At 40.8% G+C, this 24,521-nt stretch overlaps 1 protein-coding gene across 2 annotated transcripts in view; it reads left to right on the top strand.

Annotated features, from left to right (window-relative positions):
• Window positions 1–23,548, top strand: part of serinc3 (serine incorporator 3) — a 28,595-nt gene extending 5,047 nt beyond the window's left edge. Inside the window, exons 2-10 of one of the 2 annotated variants that reach the window (XM_083938479.1) lie at window positions 1,478–1,639; window positions 2,980–3,173; window positions 5,435–5,514; window positions 7,300–7,437; window positions 7,700–7,869; window positions 9,813–9,903; window positions 10,323–10,524; window positions 16,062–16,289; window positions 22,134–23,548. In XM_083938479.1, the coding sequence (XP_083794605.1) occupies window positions 1,478–1,639; window positions 2,980–3,173; window positions 5,435–5,514; window positions 7,300–7,437; window positions 7,700–7,869; window positions 9,813–9,903; window positions 10,323–10,524; window positions 16,062–16,289; window positions 22,134–22,269 (1,401 nt within the window). In that variant the 3' untranslated portion in view covers window positions 22,270–23,548. Of the gene's footprint in view, window positions 1–1,477; window positions 1,640–2,979; window positions 3,174–5,434; window positions 5,515–7,299; window positions 7,438–7,699; window positions 7,870–9,812; window positions 9,904–10,322; window positions 10,525–16,061; window positions 16,290–20,869; window positions 20,953–22,133 lie in introns of those variants that run through there. The other variant, XM_083938480.1, reaches the window with a different exon arrangement.
• Window positions 23,549–24,521: the final 973 nt, after the last annotated feature.

Genomic DNA, 24,521 nt, shown 5'->3' with positions numbered 1-24,521 from the left:
CTCTATCACTGAAAAACTCTTGTTTTCCACGGTCCAGACTGCAGACTAACCATGTACTTCTGGCAGCTTAGTTCAGGAGTTGAATGGGAGAAATAGATTAATTCAAGCCTTTAGTTCTCACACACCCAAAGCCAGTGATCATCAGTTAATAGCTTGACAGATGACTTTCAGGTGATGGTTTAACAATGTCTTTTCTCTCATGTTGAATCTAATGCCATATTTACAAGCCGAGGGAAGCCAATAGCCTCAGCCTCCTGCTAATTAACGAACGACATGGGAGCAATTTTAATGTAAAAGCAGACAAAATAACTTTGTAGGCAGGCATAGACGTCATTGTGCTTTCTCATGCAAAATGGTGATAGTAGCAAATATTCCAATGAGAACTTTGAAGTGGAGAAGGGTGTAGCAGTTGAACTTTCAGCAGTTTCTATGTAATTTATTGTTTCTGCGGCACAATCAGCAAGTGACACTACGATCTCTTTTCCACAATAAGAAACCAAAGTCAACATCAACTCCTACAGCAGTACTGTCCTGAAATAAATAAGAATAATTTAACTTTTCATTTCCCTGCTCCCCTTCAAATTATTTCTTCTACTCTAAACAAAACATCCCTTATACCTGGACTGTTTAAATAAATACATTTGAAATCAAGATAAATCAATAACTTTCACTTAATAACATGTTAATCAAATTAAATCAATAACTTTCACTTTAGACTTAATGTTAATCAAGTTAAATCAATAACTCTCACTTTAAAGATTTAATCTGTAAGGTTTTCATTTATTTAATTGTCTGTTAAGTTCCTCTCTATCAGAGTGAGTTAAAAAATGGGTGATTGATCATATGACCCACTAATGAAAGAAATTGTGGCCTTTTTGCTGAGTATTCCAATATCAGTGTCTGTGGAGACATTCCCTCTCTAAATGTAAATACACCACAATGTTAGTGATGCTGCTGACAGTGGTTGGTCTGCCAGGTCATCAGCTCGTCACTAACGTTATGCTGGGTTTCATTGTTAACACACATAGCGACCATGAACGTGACAAGATGAAGGCTCTGAAAGAACAGACTCATCTGCAGTTACATCTTAACACCAAAGAGGCCACTAGAAAAAGGATAACTCAATTCTTACGGATTATGACAAACACAAACATCTTAATACAGTACCCGTGTAATTGTAAAAAGTAGGATATGAAAACCCTGAAGGCTTAACAGTGTCTCTCAAAGTGTCCCCATTGAATGGAGTTGAAATGTCAGTTGAGGAGTAACATAATCATCCAGTCTACCTGTATGGCAGTGTCAACATTTGTTAACACTTTTTTTTAGGTGTTTACTTGAACGAAGATGATTTTGTTTGTCCATTTCATTTTCATTTTGTGTTCATTTGAGAGGGATAGATGCATACACACAGAATATTGTCCAACAATTAACCACTGCAATGTATCACATCCTTTAAACCTACTGCTAATGTCCCCAGGTGCCATGCCTGTGCAGCAGTGCGACTTGTCTGATGTGCAGTTGCTGTCCGAGCACCAGGAACTCCACGGTGACCAGGATCATCTACGCCTTCATCTTGCTGCTGGGGACCATCGTCGCCTGCATCATGCTGTCGCCGGGTGTGGATCAGCAGCTAAAAAGGGTACGAGTGGACCACAGGAATAAAGTTAACAAAGAACAGACATTTCTGTTCACCATAATGCCCACAGCATGGGAAGTAATCATATGTGTGATGAAGTTCACTGACATTACACAGATGCTTTAGAAGCTAATTTTCAGCTAACGTTATATACACAGGTTAAAAGGGCTGTCCGCAGCCAATAATATAACGATAATCATGTGAGCATCCACACTGATGAATGATTACATTTTGTATTCTGTAAACAGTGTTGTCAAGCATGCACTGCACGCTCCAGTTGTGTCAGAGCCCTCATCTTGTTTCCCTAAATGCATCACTTAGCTTACATCAAAAAGGGTAGATAACAACATTTGTAAAACATTTGATTAACTTTTATTTGTCATTATTCTTATTGAAAAGATTATAAAAAAGACACTTAACACTACACTACCTATAGTACCACTCAAAAGTTTGGACACATTTTCTTATTCATTTAAATGGGAAAGTGTGTTCAGACTTTTGTCTGGTACTGTACACTTTATTACACTTATTGTACAGAGTTTGAACATGATGCCCTGTAAATTCTGACAAATTTTGATTGTCTGTCAGTGTTTCATTTACTGTATCAAATCACTCTCAAAGTTATCCCAGTGAAATAGTCGTTTCATTGTGGACTCTTGAGTTAGAAAGATTTTTAAAACTATATATTTATAGTTATCATTCTGGGTGTGTACTGCGCTTTAGTCCAGTCACATTAAAGGTTGAATATGGAGAATGAGCAGAACAGCTCTATCTAGTGTGTCCAGATCGTCGTCTCAACAATCCAGTCGCACAATGCAAAACGGCCAAACTGTTGTCTTTGTGTATCCCTCAAAACGCTCCGTGGGTGTATTTTATTTTTTATTTTTTTTAAATATAGCTTTTCATAAAGATTCTACATATTCAACCTTAAACTATAAATAATAAAAAAAAAAATATATGATTAACTATATGTGCTAAATCTATATCTAAACTTGACTCAATTCAGAGAATCAATTGAAGGCACAGGTGCAGATTCTGGTACGGAAAATATATGCAACTTTGGTGGTGTGGTCACACTTTGGCTTCAGTAAAAATGATACAGACCAGAACTAGGTCACACAAAGGATGCAGACACACGGATGTTTGGTTGTTACTTCTAGGAAGATGTAGTTATAATTTTAGGTACATTACAGACATGACTTAAATGAAGTCAGTTAAAGGTTCACTGTCTTGTTGATTTTTTTATATTTATTTAATTGCTCAACATCTTATGGAGTTCAGCTCCTGCTCCGTTTATAAATGCTGTGTTAAGTTAAAATATGGCTTCCTGTGATTTGCTGTAGATCCCAGGTTTCTGTGTAGACGGGGCTGGCTCTTCTATCCCTGGCCTGCAGGCTAATGTCAACTGTGAAATGTTTGTGGGCTACAAAGCAGTGTACCGCGTCTGCTTTGGCATGAGTGTGTGGTTCCTGGGCTTTTCTATTCTGATGATTAACATCAAGAACAGCCGAGACCCGCGTGCTGCCATCCACAATGGGTAAGCACCGCAATAACACCAGCAGACCATGCACTTGATTTAATTACCAACACACTGCAGTGGATGTGTGTCTTTCTAACCTGCAGTTATCTGGGGAGCTTGAGCCTGCTTCTGTTTTGCAAACTATTGACTTCAAGTTTCACATTGGAGATGTTATATGTATGGAAGGAGCAGAAACAGAGCAGGCCTACATCAAGTGCATTTACAGTTTGTTTTTTTCTGTTGATCGAGACAAAAAGAACTTTGGCTTCATCTGTCTTCTCCAAATGAGCACTCTAACACTAGTTCAGAGGTTTTCTAAGTTATACAACATGTCTTTCAGAAGATGGCCTTTGTTCAAATGTGCTGTAGAATCTCAAGAGTTCAAATGTGTGTGCAGGACAGTTAGTTCATGTAGCTAATGGAAAATATAACAACAAAAAAGCCAAAGACCTAAAGCTTCTCACTTGGTCTGACCAGAAACAAAAAACTTTATCAATAAATTAAAATCCCTGAGTCTGCATTTGCTCATCCTTAGAGCAGGCTACATACAACTACCAACAGGGTAACTAACTCTTACCACTGTTGGGGTTTTACAGCATCAGTGCCTAAAATGAGGAAATGCAGAGATTGGGCTGTAAAGATGTACAGTAGAGATCAATTCAATTTTATTTAAAGTGCCAAAAATATAACGTAAGTTATCTCAAGACACTTTACATAAAGTAGGCCACACTCTATGACTTAGTCATGATTTACAGACACCCAACAATTCCTCCATGAGCAAAGTGTGTGTGTGTGTGTGTGTGTGTGTGTGTGTGTGTGTGTGTGTGTGTGTGTGTGTGTGTGTGTGTGTGTGTGTGTGTGTGTGTGTGTGTGTGTGTGTGTGTGTGTGTGTGTGTGTGTGTGTGTGTGTGTGTGTGTGTGTGTGTGTGTGTGTGTGTGTGTGTGTGTGTGTGTGTGTGTGTGTGTGTGTGTGTGTGTGTGTGTGTGTGTGTGTGTGTGTGTGTGTGTGTGTGTGTGTGTGTGTGTGTGTGTGTGTGTGTGTGTGTGTGTGTGTGTGTTTCTGAGTATAAAAATGTTTTTTCTGAAATGTTTTGTTCATAATTTGATAGAATATCCTCTGTGTCTATACCATTGCTGTACTAGCATGTTATTTTTTTAAATAACCAAGACACTTTGAAAAAAACCTTTATTTTGTGAAAAAAAAACATTGATCAAAATTACACTTTCAGATCCCTCCAAGTTAATCTGGCACCTGGTGACTATTGTTGGACACACCCTACTTATCTGCAGCTCTCCTGGTTACTTTGTAAGATGTCAGCTGCTCTAAGGAGACTGAATCCCTGAGACAGCAGGTTGTCCAGATGAAGGCCAAAGGGATGACCCTCTCAGAGAGAGGTTGGGCCTTCACAGTCTAGGATTTCAAGAAGATTGAATGATTGAAGATTGAGATTGAAGGACGCAGATTAATTTAAGTCCCTCAGCCACAGTGGATATTCTGTCAAATTATGAACAGTTTTTCATAATAAATCAAGAATTAATACTTTGTTCTCTAATTTTGATCTCCACTGTATCCCTCTCTCTATCTCTCTCTCTCTTCTCTCCAAAAACCCCAAAAATTAACATTTTCTGAAAATGCACTTGAGATTGTATATATTTTTTACTGAATAAGTTATGGTCACACCATAAAAACAAGTAATTTTACCGTTAACCGTTACTGTTACAGTAAAGTCCACTTCAGACCAAAGATTTGCAACGCAACAAGTTGAAACTTGCACCTTCATGCAACGTGCAGGTCTGCAACGTTCTGAGACCTGCCCAACCAATGCGACAAAGCGGTGTATCATCTCTATAGCAACGGCTCTCTGTACTTCCGTTCTGACCTCTGACTTTTCAAGCCTTTTTTTGTAGCTGGATGTAATTTGTAGCATTATAAAATATCAATGAGGACAGAGACAGTGAGAAACTCGCTACAGCTGCATTTCTATAGAGATGAAACAGAGAAAATACCCTTTATGTCCCCGATTCACTGCTTTGGATTACTGTGCTGCTCTCCTTATTGCTCGCTCGTCCCTCTCTCTCGTTATTTGTGTCAACCAGTCTAAAATGTGAGGTGTCTGCCACACATTAAACAATGCAGTGTGTTATTCTACTGTTCAAAGGACCCTTTTAGTGTTTGATTTTGAGGCTCACTGGATAGATATTCTCTGACTCAACTCTAAAAATGTATGTTCATTCCTATTCTACTGTATAATCAGCCATTCACAATTTGTTGTTTTCAGGTTTTGGTTCTCTAAGTTTGCTGTATTGGTGGCGGTCACAGTCGGTGCCTTTTGCATAACAGATGGGCCTTTTACCTACAGTAAGAACTTTATATTCTAGATGTTTGGTATCTCAGATCAGTGGTTCCGAACCTTTTCTTTAAGATGTACCCCCCCACCCCTTTCAGATGTATTCAAGTACCCTCAACACCACCCATCAGGTTCCAAATGTGTTCTTTTAAATATACAGTAGTTAGTTACAGTATGTTTACATACACTATGCAAAACAACACATAACACATTTTTTCTCACCATCTGAAGTTAAATCAGACTAAACCTCTCCTGTTTCAGTTCATTTAGAATTACCAAAACTATTTCATTTTGGTTAATGCAACAATAATGAGTGTGAGATTTTCTCAAAGATTTGTATGTTACTTTCTTTGAGGTCAAAAGTTTACATAAACAAAAAGTACTATGTCTTTAAGCAATATGGGGAAGCCCAGATGATGATGTCATGCCTTTAGAAGCTTCTGATAGGTTAACTGACAACATGTGAGTTAATTGAAGGCACACCTGGGGATGTATTTTTAGGCCACACCTCAATCACTCTGCTTTCTTGTTTGAAATCATGGGCAAATCAAAAGAAATCAGCCAAGAAATCAGGGAGAGAATTGTGGAACTCCACAAGACAATTTCCAGATGCTTGGAGGTGACACGTTCATCTGTTCAAACAAATATATGCAAATATAAACATCATGGGAATGTCCAGCCATCACACTGCTCAGGAAGGAGACGGGCTCTGTGTCCCAGAGATGAACGTGTTTTGGTCCGAAAGCTGCGGATCAACCCCAGAACAAAAGCTAAAGAGCTTGTTAAGATGCTGGCTGAAGCTGGTAAGAAAGTGTCATTATCCACAGTGAAAGGAGTCCTGCACCGACATGGGCTGAAAGGCTACTCAGCAAGAAAGAAGCCATTACTCCTGAAGAAACACAAAAAAGCCAGATTACAGATTGCTAAAAGACACCAAGGCAAAGATCTCAACTTCTGGAGACATGTCCTATGGTCTGATGAAACTAAAGTGTAGCTGTTTGGCCATAAGGACCACCGTTACATTTGGAGGAAAAAGGGGGAGACTTGTCGACCTGAGAACACCATACCAACTGTGAAGCATGGAGGTGGTAGCATCATGTTGTGGGGCTGTTTTGCTGCAGCAGGAACTGGAGCTCTTCATAAAATAGACATCATGAAGTAAGAACATTATGTGGCAATATTAAGGCAACATTTTAAAACATCAGCCAGGAAGTTAAAACTCGGGCGCAAATGGGTCTTCCAAATGGACAATGACCCTAAGCACACTGCCAAAATAGTTAAAAAGTGGCTTGAGGACAACAAAATCAGTGTCTTGGAGTGGCAATCACTAAGCCCTGATCTGAATACCATCGAAAATTTGTGGGCAGATTTGAAGAGGCGTGTGCGAGCAAGGAAACCGACAAACCTGGCTCAGTTACACCAGTTCTGTCAGGAGGAATGGGCCAGAATTCCAGCGGAGTACTGTCAGAAGCTTGTGGAAGGTTTCCCAAAACGTTTGACCCAAGTTATGCAGTTCAAGGGCAATGCTACTAAATACTAAGGAAATTTATGTAAACTTTTGACCTTCAAGAAGGTAATAAAAAATGATCTAAAATATACTATCTCTCATTATTGTGGCATTTAGAAAAATGAAATGATTTTGATAATCTTAACTGACCTGAAACCGGAGAGGTTTAGTCTGGCTTAACTTCAGCCGGTGAGAAAAAAAGCATTATTTGTACAGTGTATGAAAACTTCTGGTTTCAACTTTATATTAAAGATGAGTCAGTGAATGATCTGTGCGTCTGTTGTCGCAGTGTGGTTTGTCGTGGGCTCTGGTGGAGCGTTCTTTTTCATTCTGATCCAGCTGGTGCTGCTGGTGGACTTCGCCCACTCTTGGAACGAGTCCTGGGTGGACAAGATGGAGACGGGCAACTCAAGGTGCTGGTATGCAGGTCAGTGACTGTGGCACTATAACATGCTGCATGTGTACTGTGTTCACATTTTAGATTTAGAATTTAGAAATGAAACACATTTTGTATTGCATTGTGAAAGTGTCCATCAACACCACCAAAGGAAAATTGCTCACAGCTAAAAAGATTTCAAATCTGTGGGTACATGGACTGAGCACCTTAATTAGAAATGTACTGATTTCTACTTTATGAATGTTTGCCTATTTTATTTAGAAATTGACCTTTTCTCCTTTTTTGTTTTTAGCTTTGCTGGTGGTCACCATCTTCAACTACATCCTGTCATTTGTTGCTGTTGTCCTGTTTTTCCTCTTCTACACCAAGCCTGATGTATGCTCCATCAACAAGTTCTTCATCAGCTTCAACACTTTGTTCTGCATCGTGGCCTCTGTTGTCTCTGTGCTGCATAAAGTACAGGTAGAAGACACAAAGTCACACCTCAGGTTCAGACTGATCCAAAACTAGTTGCAATAAGTGATTTTATAACATTACAAGAGGGGATACTGTTACTTTTTTGCATTTATTGCAAGCCCCAGCAATTTCCAGGTTGATTCAATAAGGAAGTGCAAAACATTTCAGTTTGCCAAGTATCTACTAAGGGCAGGTTTCATAATAGAGGAGTTTCTCATTGACCCACATTTTTCACAGCATAATTAAACCTATTTAGGACTTGTTTACAAAAAACATTCTAGTCTGTACGTTTAGGTCATATCTCCATGACAACACTGAGGGGGGTGAATTTTTTTTAACAAGCTAGTTTTTATTTGATTGGACGTTAAAGTTTATGAATAATTAGGGGGGCAGCCTTTTGAGTGACACATCACTTCTATCTCCCTCCCCCCAATGTCACATACATGCCCTTTTTTGGTCAGAGGAAATGAGGCAGTCTGACAAGATGGTGACTCCCGTGGGTGAGGACGACTGGATCAAGTTGAGAGAACGGATCTCGACATAGAGGCTACATCCATTTTTTTATATAGTCTATGGTTTAATACCGATGCAGAGAAGATGCAAATAATAATTTACTGTCCTTAAATTCTAAATTATGCTGGATATTAGTAATTCAGATATTCCTTTGCATTTGTTTGTGTTTTATTTCAGAAAAGTACGTGCACTGACAAACTTATACTTTGTGATGCTTGTATTTATTTTACTCTGGGAGTAAAATACTTAAATCCACTAATGACTCTCTGACCGGAGCTCTGTAGTGGCCCCAATCACATCTCACTAACCAACCATTTGCATTTCTGCCATAACTATTTTTTATTTTGTGCTTTACCTGTGTTTTGGGCTTACAGGAGTCCTATTATTATGTTATGTTAATTTCAAAGTAATCCCAACCTCCGATGAGGTGTCATCAAGGACCAACTCACAGTGGAGAAACACCACACACTGGATGTGCTTTTGTGGAAAACAACCCAACACATTCCTCCTCCTCTCAAAAAGTTTTGTTTTGTTTAAATCTCCTAAAATGTCTGACACTAACTATAGTGACTTGTATTTATCAAAGTTTGTCAATAGAGAGGTGTTTCACATTCCTTTCACATCTCCACCCTGGTTAGAAAAGGATGTATTTCTTAAAGGAAACTATAAAAAAAAAAATGCTGATTGGATAAACCATCTGTCTATCATCAACATACGTGCCAAATCAAGCAATCAGATCAACCATGCGCATGATGTACTAACAGCGTTGAGGCAAAGCTCAGAAAGTAAACATGTGGGTAACGGATATTTGATGTTTGTGTAACGTGAATTTATATATAAACGGCACAATTTCAGGGGCCCGGTCCATATTCAATAGATGGATCACAGAGAAAAAAGAGTAAGTGAGCGGCTTGCTCCACAGCTGCTCTTATCTCATCAGCGAAAGCTGCTGTTTTGTTTACACTGAACAGTTTCTTCTCGTTCCCACGCACTTCGACCTGCCTCAAAACCAATGCTGATTGGACGGTCACTTGGCAAACTTCTCAAAAGTTTGTCTGCCGCACGTTACCAGACTGTTCTGCAAGCAAAATACAACGGAGCTTGCAAGATCAGGATGGTCTTGCAAGGCTATTAGAAAGCATTTTGACTGGAAAAACATCATCGGTAACCATCTACAGAGCAGCAATGATATGGGCTAATAAAGGAAACTCTTTTCCCAGTTTCATATTTCACCCTTCTGGCAAGAGATACAGAAGTATCTACTGCAGTACCTCCACACTAAAAAACAGTTTGTTTTCTCTTTGACTCATCCTCCATACTCCCTCATATATAAATTACATGGAACTTTCTGTTATTACCATATAACTAGCTGGCGCACTACCTTCATTCATGTCATAAATATGGATTTATAGGTAGTTTTCTCTGTGTATCCACAGGAGTCTCAGACACGTTCAGGTCTTCTACAGTCCTCCATGATCACCCTGTACACCATGTTTCTTACCTGGTCTGCCATGACCAATGAGCCTGGTGAGAATGTTTACTGGTTTCCTGAAATATTGCTGTTAACAATGATGCATTTATGAATTAGCAGAAAGAACAGCCATCCCCTTGCTCCAGGATATTTTTGTTTAGAATGCATGATCTATGTTGTACTTGGGTCGTGCAGCATCCTGTAGTTAATTGGTTCCTCAACATAATGTTCAAAAGCATCCACACTAGCATTGATTTGGAATGGTCATTTTCAAGCTCATGTCTTGTGCTAAAAGATAATTTCCTTCCACAAGAATGTGTATTTAAGGTAGTGATGTCCAAATGAAGCATCAGGAAGCATTAGTTGTAATTGTTGAGTCCACTAGATGGAGCTCTTGCTTTAAAGAAAAGGGCTCAATGAATCAATCTCTACACACTGAGCTGTAAATTCAAACAGTTTTTGCTTCTCTTCACAGACCAAGAATGTAACCCCCGCCTACTGAGTATCTTCCATCGGATAGCAGCCCCCACACTGGCTCCTCTGGAAGTGGAGAACCAGACAGCTGTGGTGATCATCGGCCCAGATGAACCTGTCCTGACATCCCCGTACCTGCAATGGTGGGATGCCCAGAGCATTGTGGGCCTCACTATATTTGTCCTGTGCATTATCTACTCAAGGTAGCTGCGACCACTACTTGCAAACTGTCTTCATTCATATACTACCTTCCTGCTAAGTATAGAAACCTTCACATGAGAATAATGTGGTGTCAGTTCTGGTTAAGATGTCAATGTGAGCGTGGTATGATATCATGCAGTTGGTCTGTCGGCCCAGATCGTCACCAACGTTAATGCTTACACTTGTAATCGGAAATCGTGAAGTGTGTGTGTGTGTGTGTGTGTGTGTGTGTGTGTGTGTGTGTGTGTGTGTGTGTGTGTGTGTGTGTGTGTGTGTGTGTGTGTGTGTGTGTGTGTGTGTGTGTGTGTGTGTGTGTGTGTGTGTGTGTGTGTGTGTGTGTGTGTGTGTGTGTGTGTGTGTGTGTGTGTGTGTGTGTGTGTGTGTGTGTGTGTGTGTGTGTGTGTGTGTGTGTGTGTGTGTGTGTGTGTGTGTGTGTGTGTGTGTGTGTGTGTGTGTGAACAGTGAACAATAAACTCTTAGTCAAATATATATGAGGTAAATGTAAGAATACACTGTAGATGTAGACACTGCATTGTCACATTACATCACATGCAAGTCCTCTTCACTGTCATAAATAAATGCATGAAATAACTTGTGCTTTGTATTGGGGGGTAGGAGGCCCTTTCTAACTTCAAACACACCTCTTGTGAGTCGGTGGAGAAACATGTTTCCATTTAAGGAGAATGTTACGTCTGGCGGGCAGGGTGGTAAACGCCAAGACGCGTTGTGTAGTAATGGGCAGATTTTCAGATGGAGGGAGCCCAAAAAGAGCAGTCAGGGGTTTTGGTTCCAAATTTGTGTGGAGAGCCTGTTTGGGGGTTTGAAATATATCAGACCAAAATTCAGCAAGCTTCCGGCACGTCCAGAACATGTGTGCGCGGTCGGCTGGGGACTGCTTACAGTAGTTACAAGCAACACTGTGACTAGGGTATATCTTAGCCAATTTAGCGTTGGTGAAATGGGCTCTATAAAGCACCTTCCACTGTAATAGGCCCTATCTGACCATATGCGGAATGTTGGAGGAAGGGAGAAATGCATGATTATTCAAAACTGGGACAAGGATCGAAACACTTTTAAGTTGTGCTGCTTCCTGAACTGGATCCAGATTTTAATGGTATTGGTGATGACCAGAGGTGAGACTTTATGGGCAATTATGGGGAGCTGTGAGTAAATTGTAGAATGCAAAGAGAAGGAAGTTGTTATCTGAGTATGACATCTGCAACTTCACAGCGGAGCAAATATAAAAGTTTATTAATGTTGCAGGCCCAGAAGTAGTGGTGGAAATTAGGGAGTGCTAGTCTCTCTTCAGGTTTAGGGAGTTGAAGAATATGTCTTTTGACACGGGCTGTTTTATTCTGCCAAATAAAAGTGTGAAGTTGTTGTCGATTAGCAAAAAAAAAAAGATTTATTAAGACAAATTGGGAAGATGATACAGAAACTCTGGTAAAATGACCATCTTAATAAGATTAACCCGGGGGAGGGCTGCCCATGTAGACAAGTCTAACTTGCACTTAATCTAATAGCGGCTAAAAGTTCTTTTGAAAAAGGTCCCTAAAGGGGCTGGTGATAAACACCCCCAAATACTTGAACCCCTTGTCAGCTGTTTTAAAGGGAAATATGGATTGTGGGTGTGATCTCACCAAGTGTTTGACAAGAAAACCCTCACTTTTCTGAATATGTAATTTATACCCCGATAAATTCCCAAACTGATCCAGATATGATAAAACTGGAGGGAGGGAGGATGTGGGGTTTGAAATAAATAAGAGCGCATATAAGGAGAGTTTGTGGACTAGACCAAAATGAGTGATGCCTTAAAATTCAGTCTGGTTTCTAAGCCAGATGGCTAATGGCTCGATGGCTATGTTAAACAACCAAGGTGAGAGCGGACAGCCCTGCCGGGTCACACGTTTGAGAGAGAAATATGCTGAACGGACACCGTTAGTGTATAGTATACAGATGCAGAAGGGGTTACATACAGAAGTTTAACACAAGAAATAAAATCGTAATCAAAGCCAAATTTCTCCAAAATGAAAAATAGAAAGCCCCACTCCACCTGGTCAAAAGCTTTCTCTGCATCTTGTGTCATTACGACCTCAGGAGTGTCCGACCCAGATGAGAATATGATATTGAGCATCCTTCTGGTGTTGAAGAATGGATGTCTCCCTAATGTGATGCCAGTCTGGTCTTGTGAAATTATTGATGACATCACACTTTGGAGGCGGAGGGTGAGGACCTTAGCAAGGATCTTACAATCTACGTTTAAAATTGAGACCGGTCTGTAGCTTCCATATGAGGTAGGATCCATGTCTTTCTTCAGGAGCAATGAAATAGATGCCTCATAGAAGGTCACTCGCAATCTGCCTTCAGTAAAGGAGTCATTGAACATTCTCAATGAGGATGGAGGCCTGCTGTGCCAAGATTCTCCCTGCCTTATCTCACTGCTCAAAAAAGCTTTGTTTGGACTCTCGCAGCTGTCTCTCCGCTACGCGTCATTAAGAGGCCGTGTTCTGAATGTAGTAGTAGCCATTTCTGATAGAGGGAGGGGGATGGAGAGGTGGAGTAAGTTCCATCGATTTTTAACAGTTCCTCTGCAATTTCCACCAGCCTAGCCCATTCAGCCCTTCTCATTTTAGAAATAAAGGTTATCACTTGTCCCTGAATAGTAGCTTTAAGCGCTTCTGACAAAATGCCACTGCTGACATGTCAGGGGTGTCGTTAAACTCTATGTAAGAGCGGATTTGAGTCGCAACAAAATCTTTAAACATATTATCCGACAGTAAGTGTGTGCTGAACCTCCATGGTGAACATGGAATTGTATCTTGTGGAAAACTGATGTCAACTGTGGAAGGAGCATGGTCGGAAGTGACTATTGGGTGATATCGACATGCATTCACACAGTCAAGGAGATTATCGAGTAAAAAGAAATCAATTTGTGAGAATGTGTGGTGTACATGGGAAAAAAAACAACAAAAAAACCCAGCAAAAACTATCTAAAGTAAATTAGCCAGCAGAGGACACCAAGACGTCTTAAGGCAGACAGGCAATGATAGCAATCCTCTACATCAAATAAGATTAATAGAATGTCTGCCTATATGAAACCATATGTATGGGCTGTATTGATGTAGATCCCCACTATACGTCAGTTTGTGTCAAGCTTCAGTAGAACCCTTTGACTAAATGACTAACATAAAACAAGAGTTCTTCAGATTACTCTGTGGCGTTGGGTGATAAAAAATTTTAATTAAAATAAAGCTGTGAAGAAACTATATAATAATGAACTGAAATCCACGAGCTTCCAGTACATGGCATGAGAGCTGATTGAAGATAATCTGAATTCACAGTATAAAGATAAGATAAGATAACTTTATTTATCCCTGAGGGGAAATTAGGTCATCGTAGCAGCGGTACAGAGCAATCAGAAGTACTAAAAATAAGATAAAATATAAAATACAAAATATGAACAACAATAAAATAGAAGTACAGTATCTACTTGTGCCTGTTTTAAACAGCATAAACAGGCACAAAAAGATGAAAAAGCGAGAATTCAAGAACATCAAAAAACACCTGATCTCAAGTCAACATTGCCGTAGTGTGTTAAAATATCCGCTTAGCGATTTCTGTTCCAAACTCTTGCCAGTCAGAATATCAGCAGTCCGTAACTACTAATGCCGCAGTCCGAAAATAAACTCTGGCCCGTCCAGGGCTGTTTAAAGCACAGCTATACAGTTGGCCTTACATCAACTCGCGGTTATCCAGAAAGCGTGACAGTGGCTCGTCCGCGGTGAGATAAACAGCCCTCCGCAGTTATCTGGTCTCTTCCGTGCGGATGGAGAGAGAGCCTCTTTTCCCTCAGTCCTCCATCATGATGACAAGCATGGCAGGGAACAGCAATGCAGGTTTGAAGCCCAGGTTGTCAAGCTCCGACATCATCTCTCTGTATTTCTGGCGTTGTTCCACCACCTCCGGCGCGTAGTCCTTGTAGATGAGATGGACAAGCCCCTGTACTGTAGCTTGCCACTCCTGGCATTAAATAGAGGCTTTGAAATCAGCAGATACGGCTTTGCGGTGATCTTCCAGAAGGCTAACGATAGCCCCCATGCTGAATTTGTCACCTGCCTCATCTGCGGGGCTAACCGTCGCCCCCTGCTCCGTCAAACGAGATGAATATTACCATTTTTTGTGACTTTCAGTGTCCTGTAACATTAAATCATCAAAAGTTGCGGGAGCGAGACTCAACACACCTCTATTCCGTCTCAGCCAAACCGGAAGTCATATTGTGATGGTTTGACGATTGGGACGCTTGGTGGTGACAAAATCTTTCCACAGTCAGACATATAAAAATACTCAAATACCTGCTATATAGGTGTCCTCGGGGACCACATTTTGCTGTAATGATGCACGCACACAGACACACACACACACACACACACACATACTCACAAGGTGAAAACAATGCCAGTGTCGATGTCACGGCTGGTATAAAAAAATTAAATTAAATTAAAAAAACACTAATTTAATGCCATGGTCGAATAAGTGCATTTCTAATCTTCTTTATGTCAAAACTAAAGAAGTAAACTGAGTTTCAAAGTTTAGTCTCACCTCGATGTCCTTTTAGTTTTTGTTCTGGAGCTTTCACTCATACCACGTGATCTTTGTCTGCTAGCTGCTGTTTAAAGAGTTTTTGAAATTCCACTTTAAGCCAACAATGTGTACAAGGAGAAAAATATATTTAGAAGTTGAATATGTAGAATCTTTATTCAAAGCTATTTTTTAAAATATATATTTTTCTGTTTTTAGGGGTACAGAATGAAAGTATTGCTTTTCCATAAAAATATATATTTATTTGATGGGTTCGACAATGACTTATTGTCGCGTTCTGTTTCCATTGTACCAGCCAATAGCGTTTGGAGTTGCTGGTTGCCAGGGTTGTCTGTTGTTGGGTGCAGCTACTGTAGGCTGGCACTGGGTGAAATGGAGGTTGCCAATCTTGCAGCTGCTTCAGAGCCTCAGTGAAGGGGCCGTTATTTGTCCTAGCAGCTGAGTGAGCGTAGACGGGCAAAAACCAGAGTCAATATAGGCCAAGCTTTCACTCCATGGATTGAGATAAAGGAGTTCAACGGCATTAAAACACACGCCCAAATGGCTACATTTCTCCTTGATCGGTAAGATCACTTTCATGCGATTGGCTGGAGGGAATGGGTTCAAACAGGCTCAAACAGACTCTAGTCTCCTGTAGGCTACTGGGCCAAGTCTGACCAACCTTGTAACTCGAGTGCTGGAATTATTATTTTTTTGTTGTGACAATGATCTTAAGACACTAGATGGTGGTGTTCTGATCTTTCTCCCTATTCAACCTTTAAAGTAAAATTTTATATTTCATGTCAACTGAGAAAAGCCAGTGTGCTGGGGAAGATTATGTGATTTGACCAAAAGCTCCAAAGCAGCTACTAGAAGGAACTTGAGGTGAAACTGTCAGCCACACAAATAAAGTTAAGGGGTTAAATTTTGTATTTCTAAATTGACAGTTTTCTGCCTTCAGCATCCGTTCATCCAGCACCAGCCAGGTGAACAAGCTGACCATGGCCTCCAGAGACTCAGCCATCCTGGCTGAGAGCGCCAGCAACCCGGACCTCACAGAGGAGGTGACAGGACCGAGGCGGGTGGAGGACAATGAGCGGGACATGGTCCAGTACAGCTACTCCTTCTTCCACTTCATGCTCTTCCTGGCCTCACTCTACATTATGATGACCCTCACCAACTGGTACAGGTGAGTCCTCCCAACACAGCTTACATTTCCAATAAGATAGATAAAACTATTGCAAAAAAAAAAAAAAAATACAAATATGAAACTGCAACAGGCACAACACCCTGCAGACTGACTTTCAATCTGAAAATGCCCTTTTTAAAATTCTTCCATTTTTGTAAACTGTCACACCATTAAACACCCACACAGGAGTTTTCAGTTACTCTAGTTGGTTAGACCTCTGCTTGGGTGGAAGTGGGTGGGGCTTTGATGAGAGTCTGATGGGAATTTTATGACTGTCATAAATGTCCGGCTAACAATAAGAATGATAAAGGTTAACTTTGTCCCACCTTAACAGGTGAAACAAAGCTAACAGGAGACTCTGGAAGATGCCAATCAATCATGGTAGACATACCCACACAGTCCTGATTAGAGGTCTAATCAACCAGGTTAACTGAAAACACCTGTGTAGGTGTTCAGGGGCTTTAAATATTTAAAACATTTGAAATGAGAAATATGAGCCCGCATTTTTGCTATGGACAGTAGCTTTGTCTCAATTTGCGCACTGCAGTGAGTGTACTGATACACCGCCAAAAATCCCTGTGATCCTCTTTTTAAAGTGAATCTAATTGTTGCCGCTCCGTTGCACTGTTGTTCCGTCATTTTCCAGTTAGAATTAAGTCCTGCCTCTGAGATGATGATGAAGAGAGGGCAGACTGTGACAAGATCATCTCTACATACATTCTGGCTCTTAGCCCCAGACTCACTGACAAATATATAAGTTAATAGATTATAGTGGTAATTTCGTTAATCACCTGGACACTGTAGTTTTTAGTAAAGGTTAAGGACTATTTTCAGCTGCGGATTAATCCACATTCGATGCTCTCGTGCAGGATTGACGCCAGTTTATGGTAAGACAGGTTTATTTGTATCTCACCTCTCAACAACAGCAAAGCAGTTACTCTTCCTCTTCTTCATCTGCCACCACGTATTCGAGGTTGGGTCACGGTGCTCCAAACTACCCTTTACCAGGCCACATTGACCAGCTCTGACCCTGGGTCTTCCCTGAGGCCTTCTCTCAGGTGGACGTGGACCTGGAACATCTCAACTGGCTCCTTTCAACGCGAAGGAGCAGCGGCTCTACTCCGAGTTCCTCTGGGATGGCTGAACTTCTCATCCTATCTCTAAGGGAGACTCCAGCCACACAAACCCATTTTGGCTGCTTTCATGAACATAGGTGAGGGTAGGAACAAAGATTGACCAGTAGATCAAGAGCTTCACACGTCACAACGCTGCGGTAAAGGGAATGCAATAGGGCTCCCGCTGCTCCAATTCTCTAGCCAAACTCGCACTCCATCATCCCCTCACCCGTGAACAAGATCCTGGGGTACTTGAACTCTTCCTAGAGCTGCCAATCCTCATCCAAGCCGTTTCAGCCAGCGCTGCAGGTCACTGGCTGATGATGTCATCAGGATTGGTGACAAAGCGCAATGAATGAAAAGTTCCAAATAAAATTGGATTCTATAAAACCATTTCTAAACCATGTCCTCAAGTCCAACCAAACGTAAACACAGAAAGCATCCCTCTACATTGGTTGCTGGGTTCTACTTACAGGGCATGAAATATTTGAAGTTGAATCAAAGTTTATTTGATAGCGTCTTAGCAACCGCTGCCTGTGACAAGATCCACTCAGTCACTGCAAGGCTGCAGACACAGCACCCTGAGGCATTTATGATCATCTCTGGGGACTTTAATCATTCAACTTTGGATTCTACCTTGGCTGTTTTTCACCAGGTTGTAGACTGTCCCACCAGAAACAACTGGACAATATATCTCCTGTATGCTAATGTAAGAGATGCATACAGGGTGACCCCTCTCCCACAACTGGGGAAGTCTGATAACAACCTGGTTCACCTACAGCCACTGTATACCCCCCTGGTCCAAAAACAGCCGGTGACAACTCGCACCATCAGGAGGTGGTCCCCTGAGATGGAAAGTGCCCTGAGAGACTGTTACAACACCATCTGAAATGTGCTGATCAACCCGCTCGGTGAGGACATAGAGGGGATGACACATTGTCTGACAGAGCACCTGAACTTCTGTGCAGACGTGGTCTCCCCTGTCAAGACTGTCTGCTGTTACCCTAATAACTATGGGTAACGCAGGAAGTTAAGGCTGTCCTCAACAAGAAGAAGGCTGCCTTCAGGAGTAGGGACAGGCAGGCCATGAAGGCAGCACAGCAGGAGGTGAAACACTGTTTGAGGGAAGCTAAGGACAGCTACAGGAGAAAGGTGGAGCAGAAACTGAGGGAGGTCTGGGAAGGTGTGAGGACCATCACAGGTCACAACACAAAGACCAGAGCTACAAAGGGGACAATGGAGAGGGCGAACGAGCTGAATGACTTCTTCAACAGGTTTAACCAGCCCTTGTTCCCCCCACCCTCACTGCAGCCATCTCCCCTTCTTCCCTCTACACACCTACCCCCTGACACCACAACAGCCCCCTCCTCCTCTTCCACCTCAACATAATCCCCGCCTCACATCACCACAGACCAGGTCAGAGGACAGCTGAGGAAGCTCCAGCCCAGGAAAGCAGCAGGTCTGGATAAAGTGTGTCCGAGACTACTGAAGACCTGCGCTGCCATACGCCAGGCGAGCTGAATGACTTCTGACCGGTGGCACTCACTTCACACCTGATGAAGACGCTGGAGCGGCTCTTCCTCAGCCTCCTCAGACCCCAGGTACAACACGCCCTGGGCCGCCTGCAGTTTGCGTACCAGCCAGATGTTGGTGTGGAGGATACCATCCTCTACATGCTGCACCACTCCCATCTGGATAAGGGAAGCGGCACAGCGAGGATTCTCTTTTTGGACTTCTCCAGTGCCTTTAATACCATCCAGACCCCTATACTTCAGGACAAACTGAACAGGATAGGAGTGGACCCCTATCTGGTGGACTGCTTCTGAGACTACCTAACTGACAAGCCACAGTATGTCAGACTGAAGGACACCACTGGAGGACCTCAACACCTCCAAGACAAAGGAGCTAGCCATTGATTTTGGGAGGTCCAGATCAAGATTCCAGTCCTGCTAGAGGGAGCTGAGGTGGAGGCTTTGGACTCATACAAATACCCCGCTGTGGCTGGACAATAAACTGGACTGGACAACACACACCAGCCACCTGTACAGGAAGACACAAAGCAGGTTGTACATCCTGAGGAGACCGCGGCCCTTCAACACCTGCAGCAAACTGCTGTGGATGTTTTACCAGTCTGTGGTTACCAGTGTCCTCTTCTACACTGTGGTGTGCTGGGGGGCAGCATATCCAAGAAGGCACCTCCAGACTGGATAAACTGATCAGATGGGCCGGCTCTGTGGTCGGCATGAAACTGGACTCGCTGGTGATAGTGACACTCCTCCTGGAGAATTAACCCAAGTGACTTCAAATCTGTTGGTTGCCTCTAAAGACCTTTTTTCGCTAAATCGCGAAGCTTTTGAGGATTCATGGAATGCCCTCGATGTGGCGTGGCGGTGATCTACATGCTGAAATTGAGTCAAAGTCGTAGCGCCACCTACTGACAACAGGAAGTCAGCTTTATGTGTCAAACTTCATCACATTTCTAGGGGTTTGGGATCCTCAAAATCTCACTAAAACTGGCACATAGGTCAGAAGTGGCAAAGTTTTGCAGTTTTCCCAACCATAGCGCCCCCAAACACGCGCTATGGTTGGGAAAAAGTTATTTTGATGATCACGAAATTGGGTGAGATCATTGCTCTCATCTTGATAAACATATTGACATTTTTTTGAATTTTCTTTCACCCAACAGAAAGTTGGCCATCTTGGATTATGTGCAATAATTTTCGTTTGAGGAGTGTAGGATGCACAAAAATGCATAAAACTGTGGACGCATGTTCAAACCAATAAAGTTTTAGATTAGATGTTATAATTTGACTTGGGTGTGACACGTCCGGTAAATAGCACCCCCTAATTACTTTGAGCACTTCAACATATTTTTAGCTCACTTGTTATACTCGGAAGTGCACAAAACTTGGCAGACACATGAGAACCCTTAAACATTGTGAAAATATACAGCGACCATGTGTGTTTAGCTAGCTTCCTAGCGCCCCCTAACGCCTGGAAGGCCTTAGTTGAAACAAAGTTGTTCTGATATTCATGAAGGTTGGTACCCGCATAACTTTAATCATTTCAGACATATTTCCCATCAGCTTATATTTTCTCCACCCAACAGGAAGTAGGCCATCTTAAGTTTTGTGCAGTTTTCATGTATTCTATGCAAACTCCTCCTAGAGAGATTATCGGATTAATTTAATATAATCCTCCCACTAATGTGACGCTAAATTGTGAAGGAATAATCAATAACTTGGACGATGATGTCATCATTCATGTGATTACCCACCATTTTAGGCAGGTATGGTGTAAGGTATGGTCATAACTTCTAGAGAACTCTACAGATCAATCTCAAATGTGGTCAGCAGAATCACGAGATCTTCACGATGCCAAATTATAAAACATTTGTGTTTTACTGTTTTGCCATGACACACTGCTCTGTTGTAACATGACTTTACATTGTCCATTCTACCCCAGATTTCACATTCTGTATGAGAATCCAGACCTGAAGACATCTACACACCCATATTGAGTCAGAGTCATAGCGCCATCTACTGACTGCAAGTAAAGCTTATGTGACAGACATTGTCTGATTTACATGAAATTTATGTGATGTGGCCTACATCTGATATACAGCAACATGGTGTTGCATGGTGTGTGTGTTCTCTAGTGCCACATAGTGGAAATCAGAAGAAATACAAAAATTTAAATCCATAATTTGCAGTGCCCAATGGCCAATGCAGAAAATAATGTCTTGGGTCATGCATGCAGTGTGTCATGGTTGCGGGAATGTATGGTTGGGTCTGCCAGCGTCCCACCTGCCCCCACCCGACGGGGCTGCGAGGGCCCGTTCAATGCTGCTTGCAGCTGGATAAGGTAATATCGTCAAAACTTGAGAAAAACATTAAAAAATAGATATTTTGAGCAATGGATGGAATATGTATTTCAACCAGAGGGTTAGAAGAGTCAACAGCCCCCTGGATTTATTAACCGCTGTTTTCATTCTTTTGTCACCTCTGTGACTTGAATGCAACACTAATGCGGGGCGTTAACATATAACCAGAGTTTAGGGTGCACTTAGTCAAAGGTACAATGTGAAATATATGGATTTTTAGTATAAAATGTTAAAAAGAACATTATCAACAGAATATGAAGAAGTAAGTGTGGTGTAGTGTAAAACTACTAGGACCTTGTGAGGTGGAATGAGTCAGTCTGCTCTCGCAAAATGAGAAGGAGACGTTGAGCTGGCTGATGCACATTTTCAATATACGGCCATACCAGTCACCCAAATGCTACAGTCAGGACACAGTTATAACTTTTAACACAACAATTAATAACCCAACACTCATTCTCCACAGAGAAAATCATGTTGAACACAGCAATTTGTGACACATAAGAAATGTATCACTAATAATTGTACATTTCCAAATCACACCACCACAACAACATGTTTTTATATTCTGTGTACTCTTGACATTAGAATAAGCCACTAAAGACCACAGACTGCAAATAAAATCCATGCAGAGGGCAGGGTCTCTGCAGATGCACACACCACCACACTCTTCAAGTGGATTATAAGTGATGATCGAGAGGGATTAAGTTTTTTATTAGTTTATACATTGTTGTTTTTATAGAATAAAACATTTAGTTTACATATTTTACCTTTAAAGAGGATGACATTGAAGCCTTATGAGCAGATGAATGTGGATGACTGAAAGACCTTCTGTTCTGTTCTGTTCAGCCCTGATGCAGACTACACCATAACCAGCAAGTGGCCTGCTGTGTGGGTGAAGATCACCTCCAGCTGGGTGTGTTTAGCCCTGTACATGTGGACCCTGGTGGCCCCCATGATCCTCACCAACCGAGACTTCAGCTGATCAGCAACTCCATTTCTAGCTCTGCTCCGTCCTCCACAAATGCTCAGACCATATTGCCTACACCTTACTTTCTAGATGAACTCACATTTTCTACTTTAAACTAGAGTTTGGTTTCATGATTTAATTAGACTAACGACTGGGTCTGGTTCAGAGGTACCATAACAGCTGCTCCAGGTACAGGTGTTTACTGTAGCCATCTCATAGCAGTCAGTAGCAGCAGCTCATTCATTGGACATGCGGGAGAACAATCACACATTTTCTACTGAAAGTCAAAAACACACAAAGAAAAACATTCCATTTGTTTGTAAGCTTTGGTCCAAAATTAAACCGCTGTCACATGTTGATATTACGTGCTCTTAACAAATTTAAATGCATCTCCACTGTATAACACATAATCATATTTAATGAAATACAAATCTTTTTTACACTGCTTAAAAATATGAATGTATTAACAATGATTGTTGGTCTGTGAACTGCACACACATAGTTTACTGCTATGCCTTCCAATGCCTTATGTTTCAGATATGTGAACATATTGAATATATCAAGAGTAATATGAAGTACATGAGTGTAGTAAAATATTGTTGATAAATATGACATGTTTCTGCAATATGACTCAAAGTGAAGTTAAGTTTTGCCAAATATTTATATTTAGATACTTTTATGTTGTGAAATAAATAAATACAGTGACACAACTGCACTGAACACAGTATATATATATACAATCAAAGGATTTGTTTCAAGCTGATATGATGTTTTTTTTAATTTTCCTTGCATCATTGTATGACCCAGAATAGTATGGAGGAGCTTTAATGTTTTATTATGATTTTACTTTACGTGAAGAAAGTTTCGTTTGTTTGTATTTTTATCCCAAAAATTCCAGGGAATGGTAAATTAATGGTTGGATATGTTTAAGAATATGAATCAAAGCAGAGATATATGACACAAACTCTGACTAAATGCCTTTCAAACCAAAGTGATTTATTGTAGTTAACATGTGAGTGAGCTGTGAGTTGTCTTCAGACTGAGTTATGTTTACCCAGATTCAACTTTCACAACAGATTCAATTTGCAAAACGATTAATGTAATCATTGTTTCACATTAAAACAATCCTTATCTATCCTTTCAAACAATAACTAATTCTCATTAAAACGGATGGTATTTTCCTCAAATTCAGATTCAACATATTTTAAACTTAAACAAAAAAGTAACAAAGTAATTTTATCATTAGGAACAGTACAATAAAGGATTTTTGATGAAACACACTTTACAATAAACAAAAAAAAAGGAAAAAGTCTTTGCATATACTGCTAATATGAGATGTTTCTTTTATATTTGGTTTTACCCTTTTTCTGAGTTGCCTGTAAATGTTAGAATATACCAAGGCAGTTTGGTCTTTACATTGAAACTCTGTCTTACATGAATTGTGCAAATACTGTCAAAGAATAAAGGCAGATTTACAACTGAGCTTTTGTTGTCATTCAGTCAACTGTGTTTTTATTAAAATATCCTGATCCTGTGTCACAAGCAGAAATATAGTTTTTCAGTAGTTAATTCCAATCAGTTAATCAATTGATTGAACTTAAACTTACATTTGTGCAATATGTAATACATATTTAATGTTCCAGATAGTAATCCAAGTTCTATCTTGTGTCTGACATATCACATTATAGAGTTCACATAAACAGTCATTAGTAAAAGCAGCGCTTACAGAATGCTGATGTGCACTTGTGTCATGTGTCTTAAATGTAGGTGCTCTTTTTCAAAGTCATTTAATTCTGTCAGTAATTATTTATTTAGGTTTTTAGTGTTGCGATTTTTAGTTAGCTTAATATAACTTTTATTGAGTAGATAACTTTACCAGACCTCTGCAGCCTGCTGCTCATCTTTGCAGCAGGATACATCAGCTGCTACTAACATACCACACAGTCTCCAACTGGTCGGTCACTGGGTGAGTTGCATTGCAGGCAATCTAGACATCAGGTTATGATAATGAAATGAATGAGTAGAAAACGTGTATTACTTGATAAATCAGTGGAGTTCTAAGTCAAAGAACTTACTTATTTGAAAAATGTAAAAAATACTCTATGATGCAGGAAAATGGCCCTTGTGAGTTCTGTTACTGGGTTAATATTTCACATTAATGTGGAAGTACCATTTGCGCATTGGTCATGATTTTAACTATGAGAGACTGTGGTTTACGTAGATACCACAGCTACTGGATATGAAATAGGAATGAGACAACAGAGGGG

Source organism: Echiichthys vipera (genome assembly GCF_963691815.1).
Source record: "Echiichthys vipera genome assembly, chromosome: X".
Taxonomy (NCBI): domain Eukaryota; kingdom Metazoa; phylum Chordata; class Actinopteri; order Perciformes; family Trachinidae; genus Echiichthys; species Echiichthys vipera.
This window is presented reverse-complemented; position numbering and strand designations above follow the sequence as displayed.